The following is a 19,281-nucleotide window of genomic DNA, read 5'->3' as shown; positions in this document are numbered from 1 at the left end:
CAATATGCTATTTAATATATGTACTATTCTATAGACAAAAGACTGCTCAGGATTAGCCTAGAACCTGGTATGGGCTGGGCCTAGCCTAGGCTATAGCCCTTATCATAAGTACCAAGCCCACGCCAGCCCAATCACCCCTACCAATAATCTCCTACTTTTGTGGTTCATGGTCTCTTTTTTTAGCTCATCCCCCTCCCTTAACCCCCACCCCCAACCACAGTGGCAGTGGGATTTGATCCCAGGTTTCTATTCTCATGAGTCAGAGATCCTACCAATTGAGCCACCATCAGTTGGTCCGCCGTCTCTTTGATGAACAGTGGAATTGTTAGTTACAGAGTTCTAACCCATCTGCAATTCTAAACAAAGAAGAAAATTTTTTAATCAATTTAAGATCCATGATCGTAAGATTTTGGCAAAAATAATTTGATGCCAACTGTGAACCTGACATAACCTTCCTTTATACTGTGCCAGGGCGGTGTAAGGCAAGCTCGCACTGGTGGAGTTTGACAAGGAAAATTTGAATCCAAGACTATAATCCCATTAAAGAACAACAATATCATCATTAAATAAAAAAGGCAAGTTGACGAGAAAAAAGGGCATAAGGTGCAACTCAATGGATCTTCTAATCACTTCGTGTATTTTTCAGTTGATGAAATTTGGTGCATCATGAAAGGGCATAAGGTGCAACTTAGTAGATCTGCTAAATCAACCATGGGCCTTGGCTTCACTAAAAACTGAAAGTTTCAAAATAGTGCTTGTTTTGGTTTATTGGTTTAGAGAGCAAAATACATTGGAGACCTTTAAATCACAAAATGGGCAAAGGGGATCCTTGCAAATTACTCTATCCAAATCAATCATGTGAGGTACATGGGTTGACATGTGAAAGATTTGCATTAGTTACATGTTGCCTTGGTATCTTGTAGGAGGCTACAAGGGTGATACAATTTTTTCCTTTTGTAATTTGAGACAAAATGGTCCTCACTTCTGTGAGTAAAAGTCTAAATTAACATTAGCAATGGCCTCACTTCTGTAAGGCCTGGATGGCTGCTTCAGAGCTCTGCTCACCATTCTGTTCAAAATTGCCTTGCTCTGTGGTTCAAATGCAGCAATCATTCATATCTTACCTCCCAGCAAATGAAATCATATTTAGAAATTGATTGGAAGCCTAGCCACAAAGTCCATATTTCTCCTCTGAAGAAAAAATGGAGAAAGAAAAAGACTTATGAAAAGCATTTAAAGATTCAACTACCACACCTAAATTAATTATAAACAAATGAGAATGACAGAAGAAATGAAAAAAATGAATGAATGGATGAAATGATGGACTCTAAGTTGGCGGAGCTTCTTCGAGGGAGCTCCTTCCTCCAGAAACAGAGATAAGAGAGATAAGAGAGAGAAAGAAGAGGAAGAGAGAAGGAAAACAAGGTAGTTATGATTCTTGTGTCCATTCTATTCTAATCATGGCCTTATATAGGCTCTCACACTAATCAGCTCTTCATGACTTCGAGCTCTGCATGTGGGTGGTTAGGACGTGGCCTACAGTTATAAACAAATCGCAGGGGAGGTTTGTAATGTTTGGCATGTGCCGCAGCTGCTCACTGCATGGCTTCATGACCCGTGTGGGCCTGGCTTTCCTACACCGAATGGGCCCGGTGACCTGATAGTGGGTTATTCGCCTGGGATCCATCATAAACTTTGTAAATAGTATGACTATGGCCATATAAGATAAGATGTTTATTGATTAATTAAATGGATAAAATTGATACTAGATTTTACTTTAATATGAGATTACATTCGTGGAATGCTGTCTCTAACTCCCTCTCAGAAGTATACACAATCCAGCATCATATTTCTAGGGTCCATAAGAACAGTAGGACTCTGCCATTTCTATTTGTCACCTAGCTTGAATTTGAAGTTCAGGTTTCATGTCAATTTGAATTTTCTCTTGAAGAGTGACATCCCCTAGCCTACCCCAAAATTGTAACAGAAATCATGGAAAGGAGCTCCGTCCAACTGTTGCATGCATTACTGCAGGAAAGAGGGACTGAAAATCTCATGGGTCCACAGATAGGGAACTATCTTGGTTTGAGACAAAATGATCCTCAGAACTACCATGTGGATTAGCTTCTTGAAGGTTGTTAGAGATGGTTCCATCATCATTACCATTTTCAGATGTTGAGCTGGCATCCATTTCCTTCTCTAGACATTCAAGTTGCATACATTCTGCAATGGGATTCTGAGATGAAGCTTGGGGGCTTTCGGATTCCAGAATCCTGTGAGTAGGAGATAAGTCTTCCTTCTTCACAACATTGAATACAAAACCATTATGGACTCTTTCAGGTTGCAGGAGGTCTCCTTCAGTCACCGTGATGCTATTGGAAGAAGTTCTATTAATTGCCTCTTGCTGATTGAACTCTGTGTCAGAGTTTCTGTCTGGTGTTGTTATCCTAGAGTCTGGTGCTATTATCCTTGAACTGTTAAAGTATGGATCATTTTCCACTATCTGAATTACAATGGAATTGGAATGAGCCATCAGCCCTTTGATCTCATCTTCCCTAGTCAATGGTCTAGTGGATTTTGCATTAACATCCAAACTTTCAACAAAGTCAATTAACTTATCTGCTGAAGTTGTTTTCATCAAGGGTCCACCAGATCTTGTCCATGAATTGAGGTCTATACTCTCTGACTCACTATCACTTCCATCATGTGTGTTGCGGTGGAATCTAATGTTCTGGCAAGATGGTCCTCCTATGTGTACACCAACACCTTGTTGCAATGGGGATGCAATATCTGAAAAAATTTCATCAAGGGATCCTGTTGAGTTCTCTCGTGCAAGGCAGTTCCATGAGGGGATCCTTCTGGAAGCACTGAACCTAACTGTGCTTCCCAACCCATGAGAAGCAGCAGCAGCAGCTCTCTCTGCACTCCTTTTGAGCCTACGCATATGGTTAAGAATTGCAACACATTCATCTAGTGCAAGTTCAATGCTGCAGTTGGCTTTTATTGCAGAGAGCTTCTCCCAGGTGCACCGCCTGCCCTGATTAGCAGCCTTTTGGAGCTCTACACGAGATGGATTTTGTATAATTTTTGAGTACTGCGATAGACAACAAAAATAAGGAAAACATAAAAAAAATGGGTATGTTAATCCAACACTGGAAAATCTATTTTGAATCAGTCTGCATACTGTTATTTAAATAAACAGAATACCATCAATACGTGCATAAAATAACCTAGCAGCACCTCAAACCTACCTGGGCAAGTGTGGCAGGCATAACAACTGTAACATCACCTTCCCATTCCTGTGCAAACAGCTTGGCCAGTCCTCCCAATGGAAAGCCAAGTTCCAGTACCTGGTCGCATCTATGCTTGACTTCCATTTCCATGAGATGAGCAAGCTAGAAAATTAAAAGATCAAGTTAACAATCACTTGACAAGGAACAAAAGCAATGAGTAAATGCCCACATGCACAAGTGACTCAGCTTGAGAACAGAAGTAGGTCAAATGGCATAATCAGTACATAAAGTTTGTGTATGTATTCCAAATACAGATGAACGACATACATATGGCACAGATGCTCAAAGATCTGAAGACCAATCAGAAGGGATATTAGACAATGGTCAAGCAATTTAATTTTGAGATTTGAAGCATGTAGTATCGGTCATTGGCCAACAATGTGCTAGAAACTGAATGATCAACAGATTGGCTATTGTTCCCAAGTAATTGAGATCTTCCAGGAAATGTGCTTTTGAGCTGTGAAGGGTTCAGACTGCACTTCAACATAAGCATTTTTAACACTATGTGATGAAACTGACCAACAACTTCTATGTGTATTTTGCAGAACCCTCCTGTCCTCCCTGATGTAGGAAGTTTGGTCATGCGTCAATTGTAAAGAACCGTATCCTAGCAAATATCCCACCCAACTGTTTTAGGAGTCCCTGAGCATCTTCAGTATGCCTTGATGCTTCATATAACAAAATAGCTTAGAGAAACTGGAGGATGCAAATGTTATTGAGAACAGTAAATGTCATAAAGTACTTAAGATCATCCACATACCTTGGCAGCAAAATTTCCTCCATAAGCTCGGACAAGCTCCTTTAGCCTCAATAATGGTGCAATATGAGGATTGGCCTGACTGACAATGAAATGATTAACATTGAACAGTTCCTTCAGTTGCAACATGGGTAAATCACTCTCCAAACTACCATCTCTCCACCTACGCACCAATGTACCATTATCTTCTTCAGGATCCATGTGAAATGGTGGGTGGTAAGGAACAATTTCACCACTTCTGTCTTTCGCCATCAGTTCCTGAGCCTCAAACAAACCAGGAAAAGCACAAGAAGCAGTCACTGCACTCCATATAACAACATGAGGCGATGTCAAATAGTTAAGACACCTTGGAGGCTCATGCTTCCTTGGGGAGCAAACTGTGATTGCAAGAATACGGCCAGTCATGTCATATGCTTCTTGGAATGTCAGGTTATTTGTAAGATGCCTCAATAACATCTGTAACTGCCTTATCTCATGAACAGCTCCTTGGGTCATAAGCCTTTTAACAACCGCAAAAACCCCACCCATCTGATCAAAAAACTTCAAAGAGTGCCAAGAATCCTCAAAGAAACTCTGAAGTTCAGGCCAAGACCTTGTGGCAACAACGGAGCACATGATGGATCCCACACTAGAGCCTGCAATTATCCTGGGCAGAAGTTTATGCTCCACAAGTGTCTTCACCACACCCACATGAAAAGCCCCCAGCGATGCACCACCACTCAAGAGCAACGCTGTCCTCCCAAATGCATGTCTTGTCTCATGCATGAATACGAGCTTTTCTTCCAAGAGAAGTTCCTCGGAGTCTGAGTCACAAACCATTCTCAACTGAGTTGAAACCTCATCAATGTATTCCTTTATGAGTTTTGGCACCTGAAGTCTTCCCTTGTGGAGTTCCGGGTTGCACATATTACCCAGATTTCTGACCAAATCAGCACGCATACAGAAAATTATATCTCTGAGAGAACCCTCCTGACGACGGTGTCGAAGCTCTTGGAGCTTATTACTTACCAGTTCTTCATCATAAAGATCCGACTTGTTAATCTTGGTGGTCTCCTTGTCCAGCATCTTGGCTGCATGAGCCCATTCCTCGTATGTCAAAGCATTTCTCATCATATTCCTCAAAAATTTCCTCCTGTGAGCCATCTCCGCCTTTAGCTTAATAGTTGTGTATCTCTTCAACAGGAAAGCTATGAGTGTCACCATTACCAATATCCCTTGTGGATTCCGGGGATGAAACGAAGAAACCACCGGTAGCAGAAAGTCTCTAAACCGACAAAGAAAATTCCATAGAAAATGGAGAATTTTCTGCCTTAATTGGGATATCGACCTGCAGAACAAAATCCTGAAAGCAATTGTCCGCCCAATGATCGTTGAGGGTCCGATTGAGAATGGATCAACGTTGGGTTCATTACTGATATCCATATCTTATCTCGAAAAAGTTATTGACAGCAAGCAAGCCCAACTGTCTCGATATCAAAAAACAACAGGAGAGAGGGGAAAGAACATAAGTTCTACTCCAAGACTAGCACTAGGAACTCAGGGTATACTAGATATTCAAAATTTTCTCAAAACTAAGATTTCAGAGCACAAACAAGAAACGACTATCGAAGAAAATCCAATACGAGTTTTTGCCCTCCAACCCTAATTTGTAGAATCAATTGCCGGTAATGGAGAAGGAGAAAAAAAACACAAATTGGTTTATATTCTCAGACCTGAATTCGCAGCTTCTCAACTATCAGAGAGAGGGAACAAAATCGGATTTTCAACCCAAACTTCGTACCTTTAGCCGAATGCAGAGAAAGAATTGGTGGCTGTGGCTCTTTTCTAAACTTCAACCAGGATTAACAGAAATGAGTCAACATTTCAAAAGGAAACCGGATTCAGTCAGCCCCATTCGAAGTTTCGAACATCTTTATAGCATTGCATTGAGAGTATCTCCCATGAAATAAAGCACAAAAGTATGGAGATGTTCCCAATGCAAGACTGTAAAGGCTGTTCGAACAGTGTTCTAACGGAGTTTGCGCTGACTGAAGTCGAACTCATTCAAAAGAGGCAATGAAGACTCAAAAATACAGATTCAAATAACCAAATCGCGAATTGGGTTGATAGAAACAGAGATTAAAATGAATGATTTGACCACTGAAACCAACTTCCACCCAAAACCCGAGAAGGATCCTCAACCCGGGCTCTCATTTCTCAAAAATTCAAACCCAAAAAACCAGAACAAGAAAATTAAAAGCTAGCAATTCTCAAAAATCCAAAAACCCAGAAACCCCACGAGGGACGTAAACAGGAAAACAGAGAGACATACAGTGAAAGAAAGAAGGATAAATATAACTCCGAAACACAAACCAGAAATTAAAATTTTGAGAAATTCGAGAAACCAGAAAAGAAAAACGGGAATCAAACTGTGACGTTGATCCGTATCAGCAAGGAAAGAAGCTCCCTACGCTACTAAAACATAGCTTCTATCGTCCAAATCTCTGAACCATCTATTATTATAGAGCTGCAACGAAATAATAACCCAACTTCGATTACTTGAATCAAAACAAAATCAAATAAACGAAATAACTACCGAACCTGCAATGTCCTGCTAATAATGGTTGGCGTCTGTGATGCAAATTTGCATTTTGTAGACGAAAACATTTAAAAAAGGAAAAAGAAAAGGCAGAGTTCCAAAAACCTCTAACCCCTATAATCCAATCCCAACGAACTCGCTCCTGTAATTTAGAGAGAGAGAGAGAGAGAGAGAGGTTTTATACAAGTCTGAACACGTTTTGCTCGCTTAATACGTTTTCGAATTTCAGTTGGGAGGAATGGATGATGATGGGCTGATAGGGACGGGCGATGTCTATTTGGCACGGTTTGATTCGTTCTCATTTGGCGGTGTTCGTTCTCGTTTGAAGTAATCCATCATCCATCTCTATCGCTTTCCGATGAATCATGCTTACGCCAAGCCGTCGATTGAACGGACTTTCTGTTTTGGAACATGGCAAGTTGGCAACTCTTGAGTCATGACCAAGGACCAAGGACCAAGGACCAAGGTTTTAATATTACCAAAAAAAAAGGACCAAGGTTTTAAAAAAACTGAAATTTCGATTATGAAATAAAAAAGATATATAGAAAATTAGAAAGCCGGCTGAAAAAAAAAAAGAGTAATAATGACTGAAATTAGTAGAGTTAAATAACAAAGATAAGTGGAACTTTATTTTTCAACTATTATTATTTATATTTTGTCACGTGTCATATAACATAAAATAGATATGAAAAACAACCGTAAAATATGGCATAAGGGATCCACGGGAGAAGATGCATTTCTATCTAGGGGAAAACAAATTTGTATTTTTATAAACAAGAAAATAAATTTCATAAATGGCAATTTGGAATTGTATTTTTAAGTTCTGTTTGCTTGTGGTAAGAATTTCATTTGCATTTATACAAATAAATGGTATTGCAAATAGATTGAGTATAAAACGTCTGTAAAGGCCAAATTTCGGGAAGCTTCAAATGAAGTTTTTTGGTCTTTTTGCATGATAGATAGCATCTAAACGTGTTTTTTAAAAGTCCGGTAGACTGAGCCACTTATAAAACTGTATTTTTCTTTAAAGACAAGGCCCCAAAAGTTCAAAATGTCTTTTGATCATCTAAGCTGTTAGAAGATCTTTATACAAAGACTTGCAAAAACGACACCTTTATTCTTTTTTTTTTATGTGAGATCTACAATAATGTTATTTTCTCCACCTTGTATGAAGGAGAAGGGTGCTAGGAGGGCTTTCTATGATTGGAACAATATTATGAGTAGAATTATAGATGAATCTAAGGCTAAGTTTGGGAATGCTTAAAAATAAGTGTTTGTTCGAATAAGCACTTATTTTGGGTCAGGACCACACCATTAAGCACTTATTGGTGTTTGGAAAATAAGTACTTATTTTAAAATTTCTAGTTTTTTAAGTGCTTAAACAATGAGCCTTATTCCATCCATTTCTACCAACACTATCCTTATTTAATTTTTATAACTCCAATAATGCCCTTCAAATGTAAAAATGTATGGTTTGGGCCACTGTTTTCAACCAGACCGGACCAGAAAAACTGCCATTTTTCTCCAAAACCGCTTTTTCCCTCAAAACCATTGATTTTGGTTAGCAAACTGCTGAACCGGCCGGTTAATAGTTTTGCAATTTTTTAATTTTTTTTATTTTTTTGTCAGAACAAGCCGGCCATTCGGGTCAAATGGTCTAACCGTTCGGATCGATAACCGGACCCCTGACCGGTTCATTTTTAAAAACCATGGTTTGGGCCACCGATAGTTTCTTCTTCATTACCCTTTGTAACTAGTGGTGGAAATCGTTCATCTATTACTAGTGGCAGAGATCTATTACCAGCGGTGGAGATATGGATTCAAAATCGAACCGGTTTTTAGATTGATTTGTGTTTTCATTCCAGCGGTGGATATCTAGGTTTTAGATTGATCTGTTGCCAGCAATGGAGATATGTGTTTTCATTCCAGGTTGGGGTTTCAGATCGATATGCAACTCTAGTAATGAAGGCAATAATCAAACACCACCCGAATTTCCAACTTATGTGTCCACCCCTCATGGAATATTTTGAAAAATTGAAAGAAAATGAAGGACAAAAGAGTCACAAGTGCTTATTGAAGAAAAAACCACTAGATCCCAAATATGAAATAAGCACTTATTTTTTTAAAATAAATACTTGAAAAAGTTGGTACCAAATGCAAATAAGTGCTTATTCGAATAAACACTTATTTTTAACATAAGCACTTATTTGCATTTGGCACCCAACTTTTTCAAGTTTATATTGGGCATTTGGTAGCCTTTTTCTTTATTAAGCACTTAAATAAGCATTTGTGACTATTTTATCCTTTATTTTCTTTATAAAAACACTTTTATGAAAGCACTTTTATGAAAACACTTTTACGAAAGCATAAAAATACTTTTGTGAAAGCACTTTTACAAAAACACTTTTATAAAAAGTATTTTTATGAAAGCACTTTTAAGAAAGTACCCTTACGAAAGCACTTTTTTGAAAGTATTTTTATGAAAGCACTTTTGTGAATTTTATGGAAACACTTTTAGAAAAGTACTTTTATAAAGTGCTTTCGTAAAAATGCTTTTGTAAAAGTACTTTCTTAAAAGTGTTTTCATAAAATACTTTTATAAAGGTCCTTTTGTAAAGGTGTTTTCATAAAAGTACTTTTATAAAAATGCTTTCGTAAAAGTGTTTTCACAAAAGTACTTTTATAAAATTAAAATAGGGATAATATTATAAGTGGTATTTTAAAATTCAACTAGGGATAGTTTTAGAAGGAAAAAAAATCGAATAAGTGCTTATTGTATAACAACTTTAAAAAAGCTGAAAATTTGGACTTAAAAAATAAACCATTATTTTTAAAATAAACACTTATTTCATGTTTATTTCTTAAATACTAATAAATGCTTAATGGCCCAAATAAGCACTTATTTTTAAACACTCCCAAACATAGCCTAAATCCTCATCCTCATTATCATCTAAGCCTGATCTCAATTATATAAGATTGAGAAAACTTTGACTCCAATTGAATTATAGGTACAATAACATTTCCATGGTGGATTTAAAATTAACTCATCCAGCATTCAAAAAATTTGATAAAAATAAGGAGGCGTTGATTCGTTATCCACCGTTAAAAGCAATTTTACCTACAACTTAAAAGAGCTAAAGTTTTTTTCTAAGATAACTACATGAATCCCATTTCTCCATTCCATTGTGTTCGATCAAAATCCTTTTTGGGCCTTTGAAATTCGAACTCTTAATTAGTGACTTAAACACGATTCATTTTCCATATTTTGTACGGAATGATTGCACACGGTATCCAATTATCCGACTTCGAATTCAAATTCGATCCTACCCCTATTTAATCCAAATTCCATCCGTTTATAATTAGATTAAGTATTGATCTACCTCTATCTAATCCGATATAATCTGATTCGATTCAATTTGATTTAAAATATATATTTTATAATTTTTGTCTATCATTAAAATTAGTCTTAATTTATATATTTTGTACATGTTTCAATCAAATAATTGGAAATATTCATATTATTTTTTGTTTGATTATTATTATTATTTATATATAATAGAAATAATAAAAAAATTAGATGCAAATTAGTGTTGAGGAGGTTTTTGGGAGGCAAGAGGATTTGTAATTTACAAAACCCTCCCCAACCTACCCTATCGCCATACCTATTTGGCAAGGTTGAAAATGAATGGATAAATAATTAGATGATAAATGTTGACTTGACGCTTTCACATGAATCATGCTCACGCCAAATTTATAAAATAATGTGCCTTGTACGCTGTTGATTGAGTGGATGAGTTTTGGAAGTAATAAATTCCTACTTCGAGGTTGCCGTTTAGGAGTGGCAATTCTAACTCTGTAGTCTATGCTAGTCCCGAATGGGCCAATGGAGTTCCCCAGATCCGCATCCATTTTAATGAGTTTGGGATCTAGATGATTAATTTCCAACCATCTAATTTGGACTATGCGCCTGTTTGGGTTTTTAGTTTAGTGTGGGAATTGGAATTGGAGTTGACATCCCTTAGAATCAGAATCGGAATAGCCTATTTCTCCACTTTTTTTATTCATGTTTCAAATGGAAATCCATATCAAAGTGGCCTATTTGCCCAGATAAAAATAGGGGGAGGAAGGCTTGGCATTGGGATAAAGAGAAATAGGGTTTGGGGAGTCACTTGTCTTATTTTTGTTGGCTGGAATGCCATTCCACCAGGAAGAAGAATCGGATTTTGATTCTATCCCAAGTGGCCTATTTGCACAGATAAAGATAGAGAGAGGGCGGCTTGGCATTGGGATAAAGAGAAATAGGGTTTGGGGAGTCACTTGTCTTACTTTTGTTGGCTGGAATGCCATTCCACCAGGAAGAAGAATCAGATTTTGATTCTATCCAACAAAACAATGTGGGCCAATTCGATTTGCTCTTATGAGTCAAATGGGCCTTTATTTGTTGAATTCATTAAACAAATACAAATACATAGAGTGCAAAATCTTGTATTCTATATTATTTTGTATGTATTTATACAATAAATATTTGTTTTTATACTCTTTCCAAACAGAGCCTGGGAATCACAATATTTTACTTCCTATTTGACTAGTCCCAAACAAACCCAATTCCTCCCACTATCATATTCTTTCACATAAAAGTAGGGATCACATATTTACTTCCAATTTTACTACAAATACACAAATAAAGCAAAATAAAGGTAAACTAGAATTTGCATCCCCATACACTTGCATTAATACAAATGAAAATTGCACTGCAAACAAACATGGACAATTCAGAGAAACATTTCATCACTCCAATTTAGGCTGTGTTCAGTATTGTGGCCCAAAAAAAGCTTGATATACTCCAAGCCACTAGGCCCCATTATGGTCTGTTTGAAATGGCAGGTTTGGAACACAGTACACAACATCATAACAAATTTTCTATTTTAAATTTGATATACATAAATTTTTATTAAAATATTCTAAATCAATGTTTTATGAGTGTTCCAACGTGTGGTGGATTTTTTAGCACGAAATTTTAATTTGATGATATATTTGGTTACAAAAACCAATATATAAAAAGAACGCGTTTTCTTTATGACATATTTTGGAACAAAAAAAGTGAGCCACAACCACAGTACCAAACTCATTTCTACCCAGCTGAACCTGATCTAATAGGTGGCATACAGTCATTAGTAGGTTTACATGCTTCAAAAATGGGACAAGTAGTAAGATATGTGGCCCTGGAACCACTACTGGTCTTGTCACTTGTGTTCCCAAATCCCAGCTTCAGCAAAATAAACATTTAAGACCTATTGAAGTTTCTTAATTTGGATCCTGAACCAATTACTATGATCAAGTCTCATTCAGAGTCTGGATCTGTTACTCACAGAGTGCACTTCACACTAATCTCACAGCCCCATCCCACCATGTAATAGAAATATCTCCCATATTTTGTGTTGTTATTCATTGAGAAATATTCCCAATACACAGTGGAGTGGAACTGTGAAGTGGGTGTGAGGTGTGGTCTGGGGAAGCAAATCCCAATTCTTTCAATCAAATGAGCTTTAAATTGAAGGACAAAGGATCCATTTAGGTACATTTCAGATTCTAAGAACTTGGTAGGTTGATGAGTTGATAGATACAAATTGGTGAGAGACATTCGTTGTCACATCACAAATGAGATTTACTTGAGCTAAAATGATAACTTCACCATGATGGAACAAGAAATTGTCAATCTGGCGTTCCTACAAGTACAAGCAGCCTTTCACATATACATTTAATCATTTATGGAGTGGATGCTTAAAAACATTTATGGAGTAGAGATTTTGATTTTCTTGATTCTAAAGGTGATGGAGGCTAACTGTTTGTCAATGCCCATGCACAGTTTTAATCTTCTTAAATATGAAGGCAATATGGTAGACCCTTAGGGCCTGTTTGGTTCATCGCCAAATTCTGCCACAGAATTTGATTCCAACCAGAAATAAGAGAGTTGGGTCCCGTTTGAAGCTCATTTCCAGTCATTTCTTTTTGATTTTGGGAAAAAATAAATTGGTTGAAATAGTGTTTGGTTGGACGCTTTGGTCCATTTCTGTCCAAAATTAGGCAATAAAGTAGAGATACATACAGATCAAATTTGCTGAACGAATGATTGTGACTGCGCAACAAAGTATTAAACTTGTTTCTATGCGACCTGGATCAAATTTGGATACTGTAGTATCACAATAAAATGAATCAAATCAAAATTAACTTGATGAGACCTCAACTAATGAGCCTTTAAAAAAAGTTTTGTCTTTTGTATTTTATTTTTGTAAGGGTTCATTATGACACCGGAAAGACATGATATCGGAAAAACTTCTAACCAGTCAATTGGCATTACAAAAAGAGTGAATCACGTGGTATTCATCAGAATTCATAGGCATGCTTTGATTGGTCAAAACTCTTATAGTACCATATCTTTCCGTTATCATAGATTTTTCCTTTGTTTAACTGTCATTTTTTTCTGCTTCATTATACAACTGAAGTCCGTCAAACCCATAACCCCAATCCAGGTGACAATAGAATTTGATCCTAAGTCAACTAGCTAGAAAACTTATAAACTGATGAACCACCGTCAGTTGGTCGTGAAAATTTGGTATTTATATCAGCTTTGACAGTTTTATACAAACATGCTAATGTTTAACAGACTTGACTATTAATTGGATTGGGGTGGATCCATTACAAACAAATTAAATCTGATTTTTTATGATCCAAATTCAGTTTAATCAAATAAAAAATTGAACTTGTCATTGACCATGGAATCTGTCTCATTAGTGTGTTTATTTTTTATTTTTTATAAATTAGATATTTTCATTTTCTTGGGTATTTTCTACTGAGGAACCTCTTTCCACTTAGCAAAAGGCTAATAGTTAGAATTCTGCATTATTGTTGTTCAGCTGAAATTCATTTAAAACTTTGACAAATTCTATATTTGGATGTTAAAATAAAGGGTTTGACAAATTTGACTATGATATTAGACAGACATGATATTGAAAAAACTTACAACCAATCAATTAGCATCGTAATCAATGAAGTAGGATTTAGTCAAAATTATCATGGGGGGTTTTGATTAGTCAAAACCTTTCTAAAATCATGTTTTTCCTATTATTACTAAAATAATATAACTCCTTAAACATATTAAATGGCTCACTGGTTCAACTGTTTGGGTCAATGAAATATTGAACAAGTAATCAATTTTCAGTATCTAAGGACAAGTGCGCAAGATAAAAGTGAAAAGCAAAAAAGAAAAAAAGGCATTTAAATTTTGAAAAATTTTTACTGTATTTCTTTAAGCATCTTAACTCATTGATTGAATTTAAAAATTAAAATATTTGAACAATTATCCTTTATAATATGGACAGATTAAAGTTGACTGGAAGCAGGATTATAACAGGAATTAAAAACAAAATATTGTTCCATAAAGATGAGACACAAAAGCCATGTAAATTGGCCATATTCTTATTTCCTCATTTAATGTCAGCATTTTCATGTATTTGGTTCATAGAACCTTTTTCCTTGTAAATTGACAGATTTGTAAAATTTCCTTTCCTTTTCTTACTTTTTCTTTCAAATCAAATATAAGAAAAAGGTTAGTTGACATAAAACCATCGTTAAATATCTTCATGTCTCCACTCTTCGAAAACCAATAAAAATGAACTTGAAAAAGATTTCTGAATAAATGATTTTGAAACGACGGATTCATTTATTGTTGCAGTGATCTTAATTCAATCCCAAATCAAAGAGAGTTTGAAATAAAATGGATTAGATGATTAATGTAAGAAAATGCTTGTTTTAAGCCATCAATTAAACCTTTGAATTAGGATTAGCTAAAAGCTAAGATGATTTTTTCTGGCGGTCATGAGTCATCATCTAAGCCTTGCTCCAATTATATAGGGTTGGCTATATTGAATTCTTTTTGTCCATTCTGTTTTTATTTGGGAAATTATGGGGAGAAACAAATCAGGATTGAGAGTTTGGCAAATGTTTTAGTGTTGATTTGAAATTGTTCATATGCCGGGTTCTAGGCTTAATTTTATACTGTTTTAGGCTCGGACTCCATATCAGGCATGAGGCGTATTCAAAATTTGGCAAAAGCCAAACTGAACCCAACCCATGTAAGACAGAACCTCCTCCCTTTTACGGACTTGGGAATACAGGTGTAAGACAAGCACAAACTGATGTTCCTAATAGGTGACTGGATCAATATAAAAGTAGGAAAAAAAATCTCAACAAGGGTGGTCCTTGTAAAGTCACGATCTTCAATTATGGAATTATGGATTGAAAGTAATGGATATCAATGCCAGAAAATAGAAGGAAAAGAGGAATTTCAATTATAGAAAGACTCCAAAATGGATGTTCCATCGATTGATTAAAATATACAAATTAGATGGTGAATTTATTACTCAATTTCTATTGATGATATGGATGATGCCTAAAATTTTCCCCTACTTCTAGAAGGTTTTGTAAATCATATATCTTTATTAGGGCACACTTTTTTAGGTCTTACAAAATGTAGTTTTCAAATAACAAATATGACCCTAACCTATTTGATCTCATTCCATCTATGTTTTGCATTTGTTTGTTTGTAATTAATTATGATTTGCATTTTTACTTAATACAAAGTAGTATTTTTTTTTCTCATTTGCAGTTACAAATAAAAATACAAATACATTTTGCATCTAAAAAAACTGATGCAAAATTTATACCACCATCTTCCTACCTCAATTATCTCACATATAAAGTAGAGACAACCTCATCTTACTTCCAGATTCCAACCTCACTCCCAAACTTATAACCCTTCCTCTTGACTCCATTCTCTTGCATATAAGTTTTTGTTTAGACCTGATGAAATTTGGAGGAGTCGATCAGGTCATAGCACGATTGTATCTGAAAGCATGATTAGCTAGCTCGTGGGCTAAGCAGTTACAAGAGCGAGATGTATGAATAAAGTTGGTTGACACAAAGCAAGAAGCAAGATGCCTACATTCTAGAATGGTAGAATGTACTCTCCAAGGAGGGTCTACACCCGAAGAGAGAATGTCAATAATGTGCTTTGCATCACTTTTGATGATGAGAGCGTCAAAGCCCAAAGCAATTGCACACCTCAAACCTTCCAAAATTGATAAGGCTTCAGCTTCTACAGGGGAAGAACAATGGAGGGGGGCACATCTTCCTAGAATGAAATCACCATTGTGATCTCTAATAACAATTCCTAATGCCAAGTGAGAAACACTCCATGCCCCATTTGAATTAATTTTAAGGACTCCAGTAGGAGGTTTGATCCACCTCTAAAACAACTGAGGACCCGTGCTGATTTCAGAGTGAACACTATTAGTGTTTGAAACTGAATTAGTAGCTCTGGAAAGTAAGGCACAATGAGCTTCAATGGCTGCAAGCGTCTGAAATGGATTAAATAGGTGTTGTTCAAAAATCACTTTGTTTCTATGCTTCCAAATGAACCACATTACAATTACCCCTTGAGCAAACATTGGAAAGCAAGAATATTAATCCCTTATTTTGTCAATATGTTTCCAATACTGTAGTCAATAACATAAATTACTGTTCTGAATATTCTTAGTCCGGATACCTAAGGAGGCAAACCAGATAGGCTGAATGGCTGGATAGTGAAAAAAGAGGTGATCCATAGTTTCGTCCAAATCTCTACACAAGCAGCAAGTTGCTTCAATCTTAGTTGATCTTTTTGCCAGCTCTGCATTAACTGAAAGGGCTCCCTTACAACATTTCCATAGGAACATTTTGACACAGGGAATTAAAGTTTTCATTTTCTATAATTCTTTCCAGCTAAGATTTTCACAAACCCAGGAAGCATGAGAAGATTCTGAAACATCTTGACACAACAATTTATATCCATAGTTGTAGGAGTACCGTCCATGGGGAGTTAAATACCAAATCAGCTTGTCTTTAGTTAAAGGATCCACCTGAGGGATAACAATCTTTGTAATCTGGTTAATAATTTTCTCATCAAAGAACAAATTTAAGAATTGGATGTTCCACGTCCGAGAATTCTAATTAAAGAGCATGGCCACTTTACAGCAAACAAGTTCCTAGTTAGTTGGCTTTTCAATTAGCCCCTTAGGAATCCACGGATCCTTGAAATATATACTTCCCAACTGTTTGAAATTAACCATCTACAACCCTTAATGAGATCTTCCCCAACAATGAGTGTGAATTCTTATGAATTTGTTCCCTAGAAATTTAAAGAGGTAAAATACTATTTTTTAAGTATTTTAATCCATAAAGAATTAGTTTCTGTGAGGAAACGCCAAGCCAATTTAAGTAAGAGAGCTCTGCTCATCAAACCTGGGTCTCTAAAGCCAAGACCCCCTTTCTCCAAAGGGAATAAAAAGGACTTCTACGCATTCAGATAGATGGGTATTTCCTTAGATGCCTTCCCCCACCAAAAATCACGACAAATTGAGCTTAACTCTTTGCAGATGGTGGATGGAAGAGCATAAGATGCCATGTGGTAAAGGGGGAGGGAAGTTAGAGTAGGTTTTATGAAAGCAGTTCTACCAATATGAGAGAGGATTCCTGATTTCCAATTCTTAAGCTTTGACCTTGTTTTATCTACATAAAATCTCCTGGTTGAGTGTTTCATGGAAGTATTAAGAAGAGACCCACCAAGGTACATATTCTCCAACATCATCTCTTTTACGCCCATCATTTTCATGATTTTAGATCTTGATAAAAGAGGTGTGCATTTACTAAAGGAGATCGAAGACTTATCATAGTTCACAAGAACAAAACAGATCCAGTATCAATCTCAGTTTTTAAGCCTCCAAAGTGGCTGCTTTCCCAAAAATCAGTAAATGATCTACAAAAAGAAGATGCTTTAGCTTGAAATTGAATCTTCCAAATTTAAATCCTTTTAGCTCACAGCATGGAGAGCATCAGAGAGCATTATGGAAATCAAGGTTTGCCTATTTGCACTCCCATGCATTTACTCCAAGACATTGCAAATATATGCTCAACAGTTTGTCACTTCAACAAGTGACTAGGTCCCTCATTTATAGTTTGGTAGGGTGGCATTTCGTTCATTTGTGGAACAACCATTATTTAAGGGTACTTGGGGTAACATCAAAATAGAGATTGTCACGACTCTAAACAGTATACAATGTGTGATGGGTGAGGTGGTGATTTTACATTTTTTTGCTTGTCATGCATCCCAATAGAACATCCGTGAGGTTGAGGTAAAGTTTTAGACATTATCACTAAAAGTAAGGGCAGGCTTTAGATGATTCTTTCCACCCCTAGCCCTGAAAAAATAAAGACTGCATTTGGAAGCAGTATAAAACCTCATCGATGGAGTTTCATACTGAATCGTACAAAGGTTCTGACCATTGAGCTTCGAAAAATATGATATTTTATATTAATAAAATTGATGTAAAACTTTACTTTAGATGAGGCTTTATTATGATGTAAAATTCTACTTCATCCAAATACCGATAAATCTAAACCCGGAGTAAAGTTTTACATGAATCTTAATTTACGCTCCATCCAAATGCCAACAAAACCAAACCGGCATAAACTTTTACATCGCCTTCCAAATGCAGCTAAAAGTAAAAGGTTGAATTTGTTGAATTGGCCAGTAAGTGGAATCGAGTCAGATTCAATTCCCATATTATTAAAAAGAATGGAAAAAAAGCTCAATTCCAAGGATACCTGAAACTCTGTCATTTCAGAGTTTTGCCAATAATGACTGATGCAATAAAAGGCAAAGCAAATCAGAATGAAAGAGTGCAAGTTGATAATTTCTGGGCCTAAGTTGATAATTTCAGACTTGTTCTCAGGTTGGGCGAGGCCCAAACCGAAGAAATGAATTTGGGTTTGGCCTGGACTGACTCTCATTCTGGCCCAACTACAGGTCCAACTGCATGATTTCTCTCTCCCTCTGTCTCTCTGGTTTCATAGCTTGATGGCCTGATGCTATGGTTGAAAACTTGAAATGGAGGGATATAATATATGGTCTTGCCGTGAAAAGACTAAGCAATCGCTGCGCACCACGTTGTGATTGCTTGGTATCTTCTCATGAAGAAGTTGAAAAAACTATAAAAGTATTGCCTCTGCCGGCTGCCGCGTAAATCAATCGCTGCGGCTCTGTGCAACCTCCTTGTAATTGCTTGGTATCTTCGCATGGAAAAAGTAACAATTTTTTCTAACAAACCATATACACAATCAACAAGCTAGTGCTCGGTGTTTGGTTTCTATGTGAAATTAACAAATAACGATAACCTTCATTCCAACCGCAAAACAACCAAGATTTGACTTAGCAACCACTCAAACCAGTCGTCCACCGGAGAGAATTGACGGAAGATTAATCGGAAGCCTTAGCCTTAGTAAATGCAGCGAGACCGGTCGATCGACAAAGCCATTCGACCTCGTAGATCCCGCCGCCGGCGGGGTTCAAGGGGAGAGGAGTACGGGAACGGGTTGAATCCTCTTGGTGGTCTATTTCTCTTCCTGGTGTTGGTCATTCTCATGGCAGTCACCTTGCTTCACCGTTTGGATTCTTGTCTGCTGAGATGATCTAGATTACAGTTTTAGGCTTTTGGGTTCTGCAACTGCAATGAAACATGAAAGAAAGCTTTTGTGGTTCTCACAATTCACATACTCGA

General features: G+C 36.6%; 1 protein-coding gene across 1 annotated transcript; it reads right to left on the bottom strand.

Annotated features, from left to right (window-relative positions):
• Positions 1–1,713: 1,713 nt before the first annotated feature.
• On the bottom strand, positions 1,714–6,779 carry LOC104608865 (triacylglycerol lipase SDP1-like). The gene is made up of 4 exons (XM_010274982.3): positions 6,631–6,779; positions 4,054–5,512; positions 3,252–3,395; positions 1,714–3,094 (listed from the first exon to the last, which is right to left on the bottom strand). The coding sequence occupies exons 2-4, from the start codon at positions 5,470–5,472 to the stop codon at positions 2,054–2,056; spliced, it is 2,604 nt and encodes an 867-aa protein (XP_010273284.1). The 5' UTR covers positions 5,473–5,512; positions 6,631–6,779; the 3' UTR covers positions 1,714–2,053.
• Between the last annotated feature and the right edge of the window lie 12,502 nt (positions 6,780–19,281).

Source organism: Nelumbo nucifera, chromosome 7 (genome assembly GCF_055504915.1).
Source record: "Nelumbo nucifera cultivar China Antique chromosome 7, China Antique-T2T, whole genome shotgun sequence".
NCBI classification, from domain to species: domain Eukaryota; kingdom Viridiplantae; phylum Streptophyta; class Magnoliopsida; order Proteales; family Nelumbonaceae; genus Nelumbo; species Nelumbo nucifera.
This window is presented reverse-complemented; position numbering and strand designations above follow the sequence as displayed.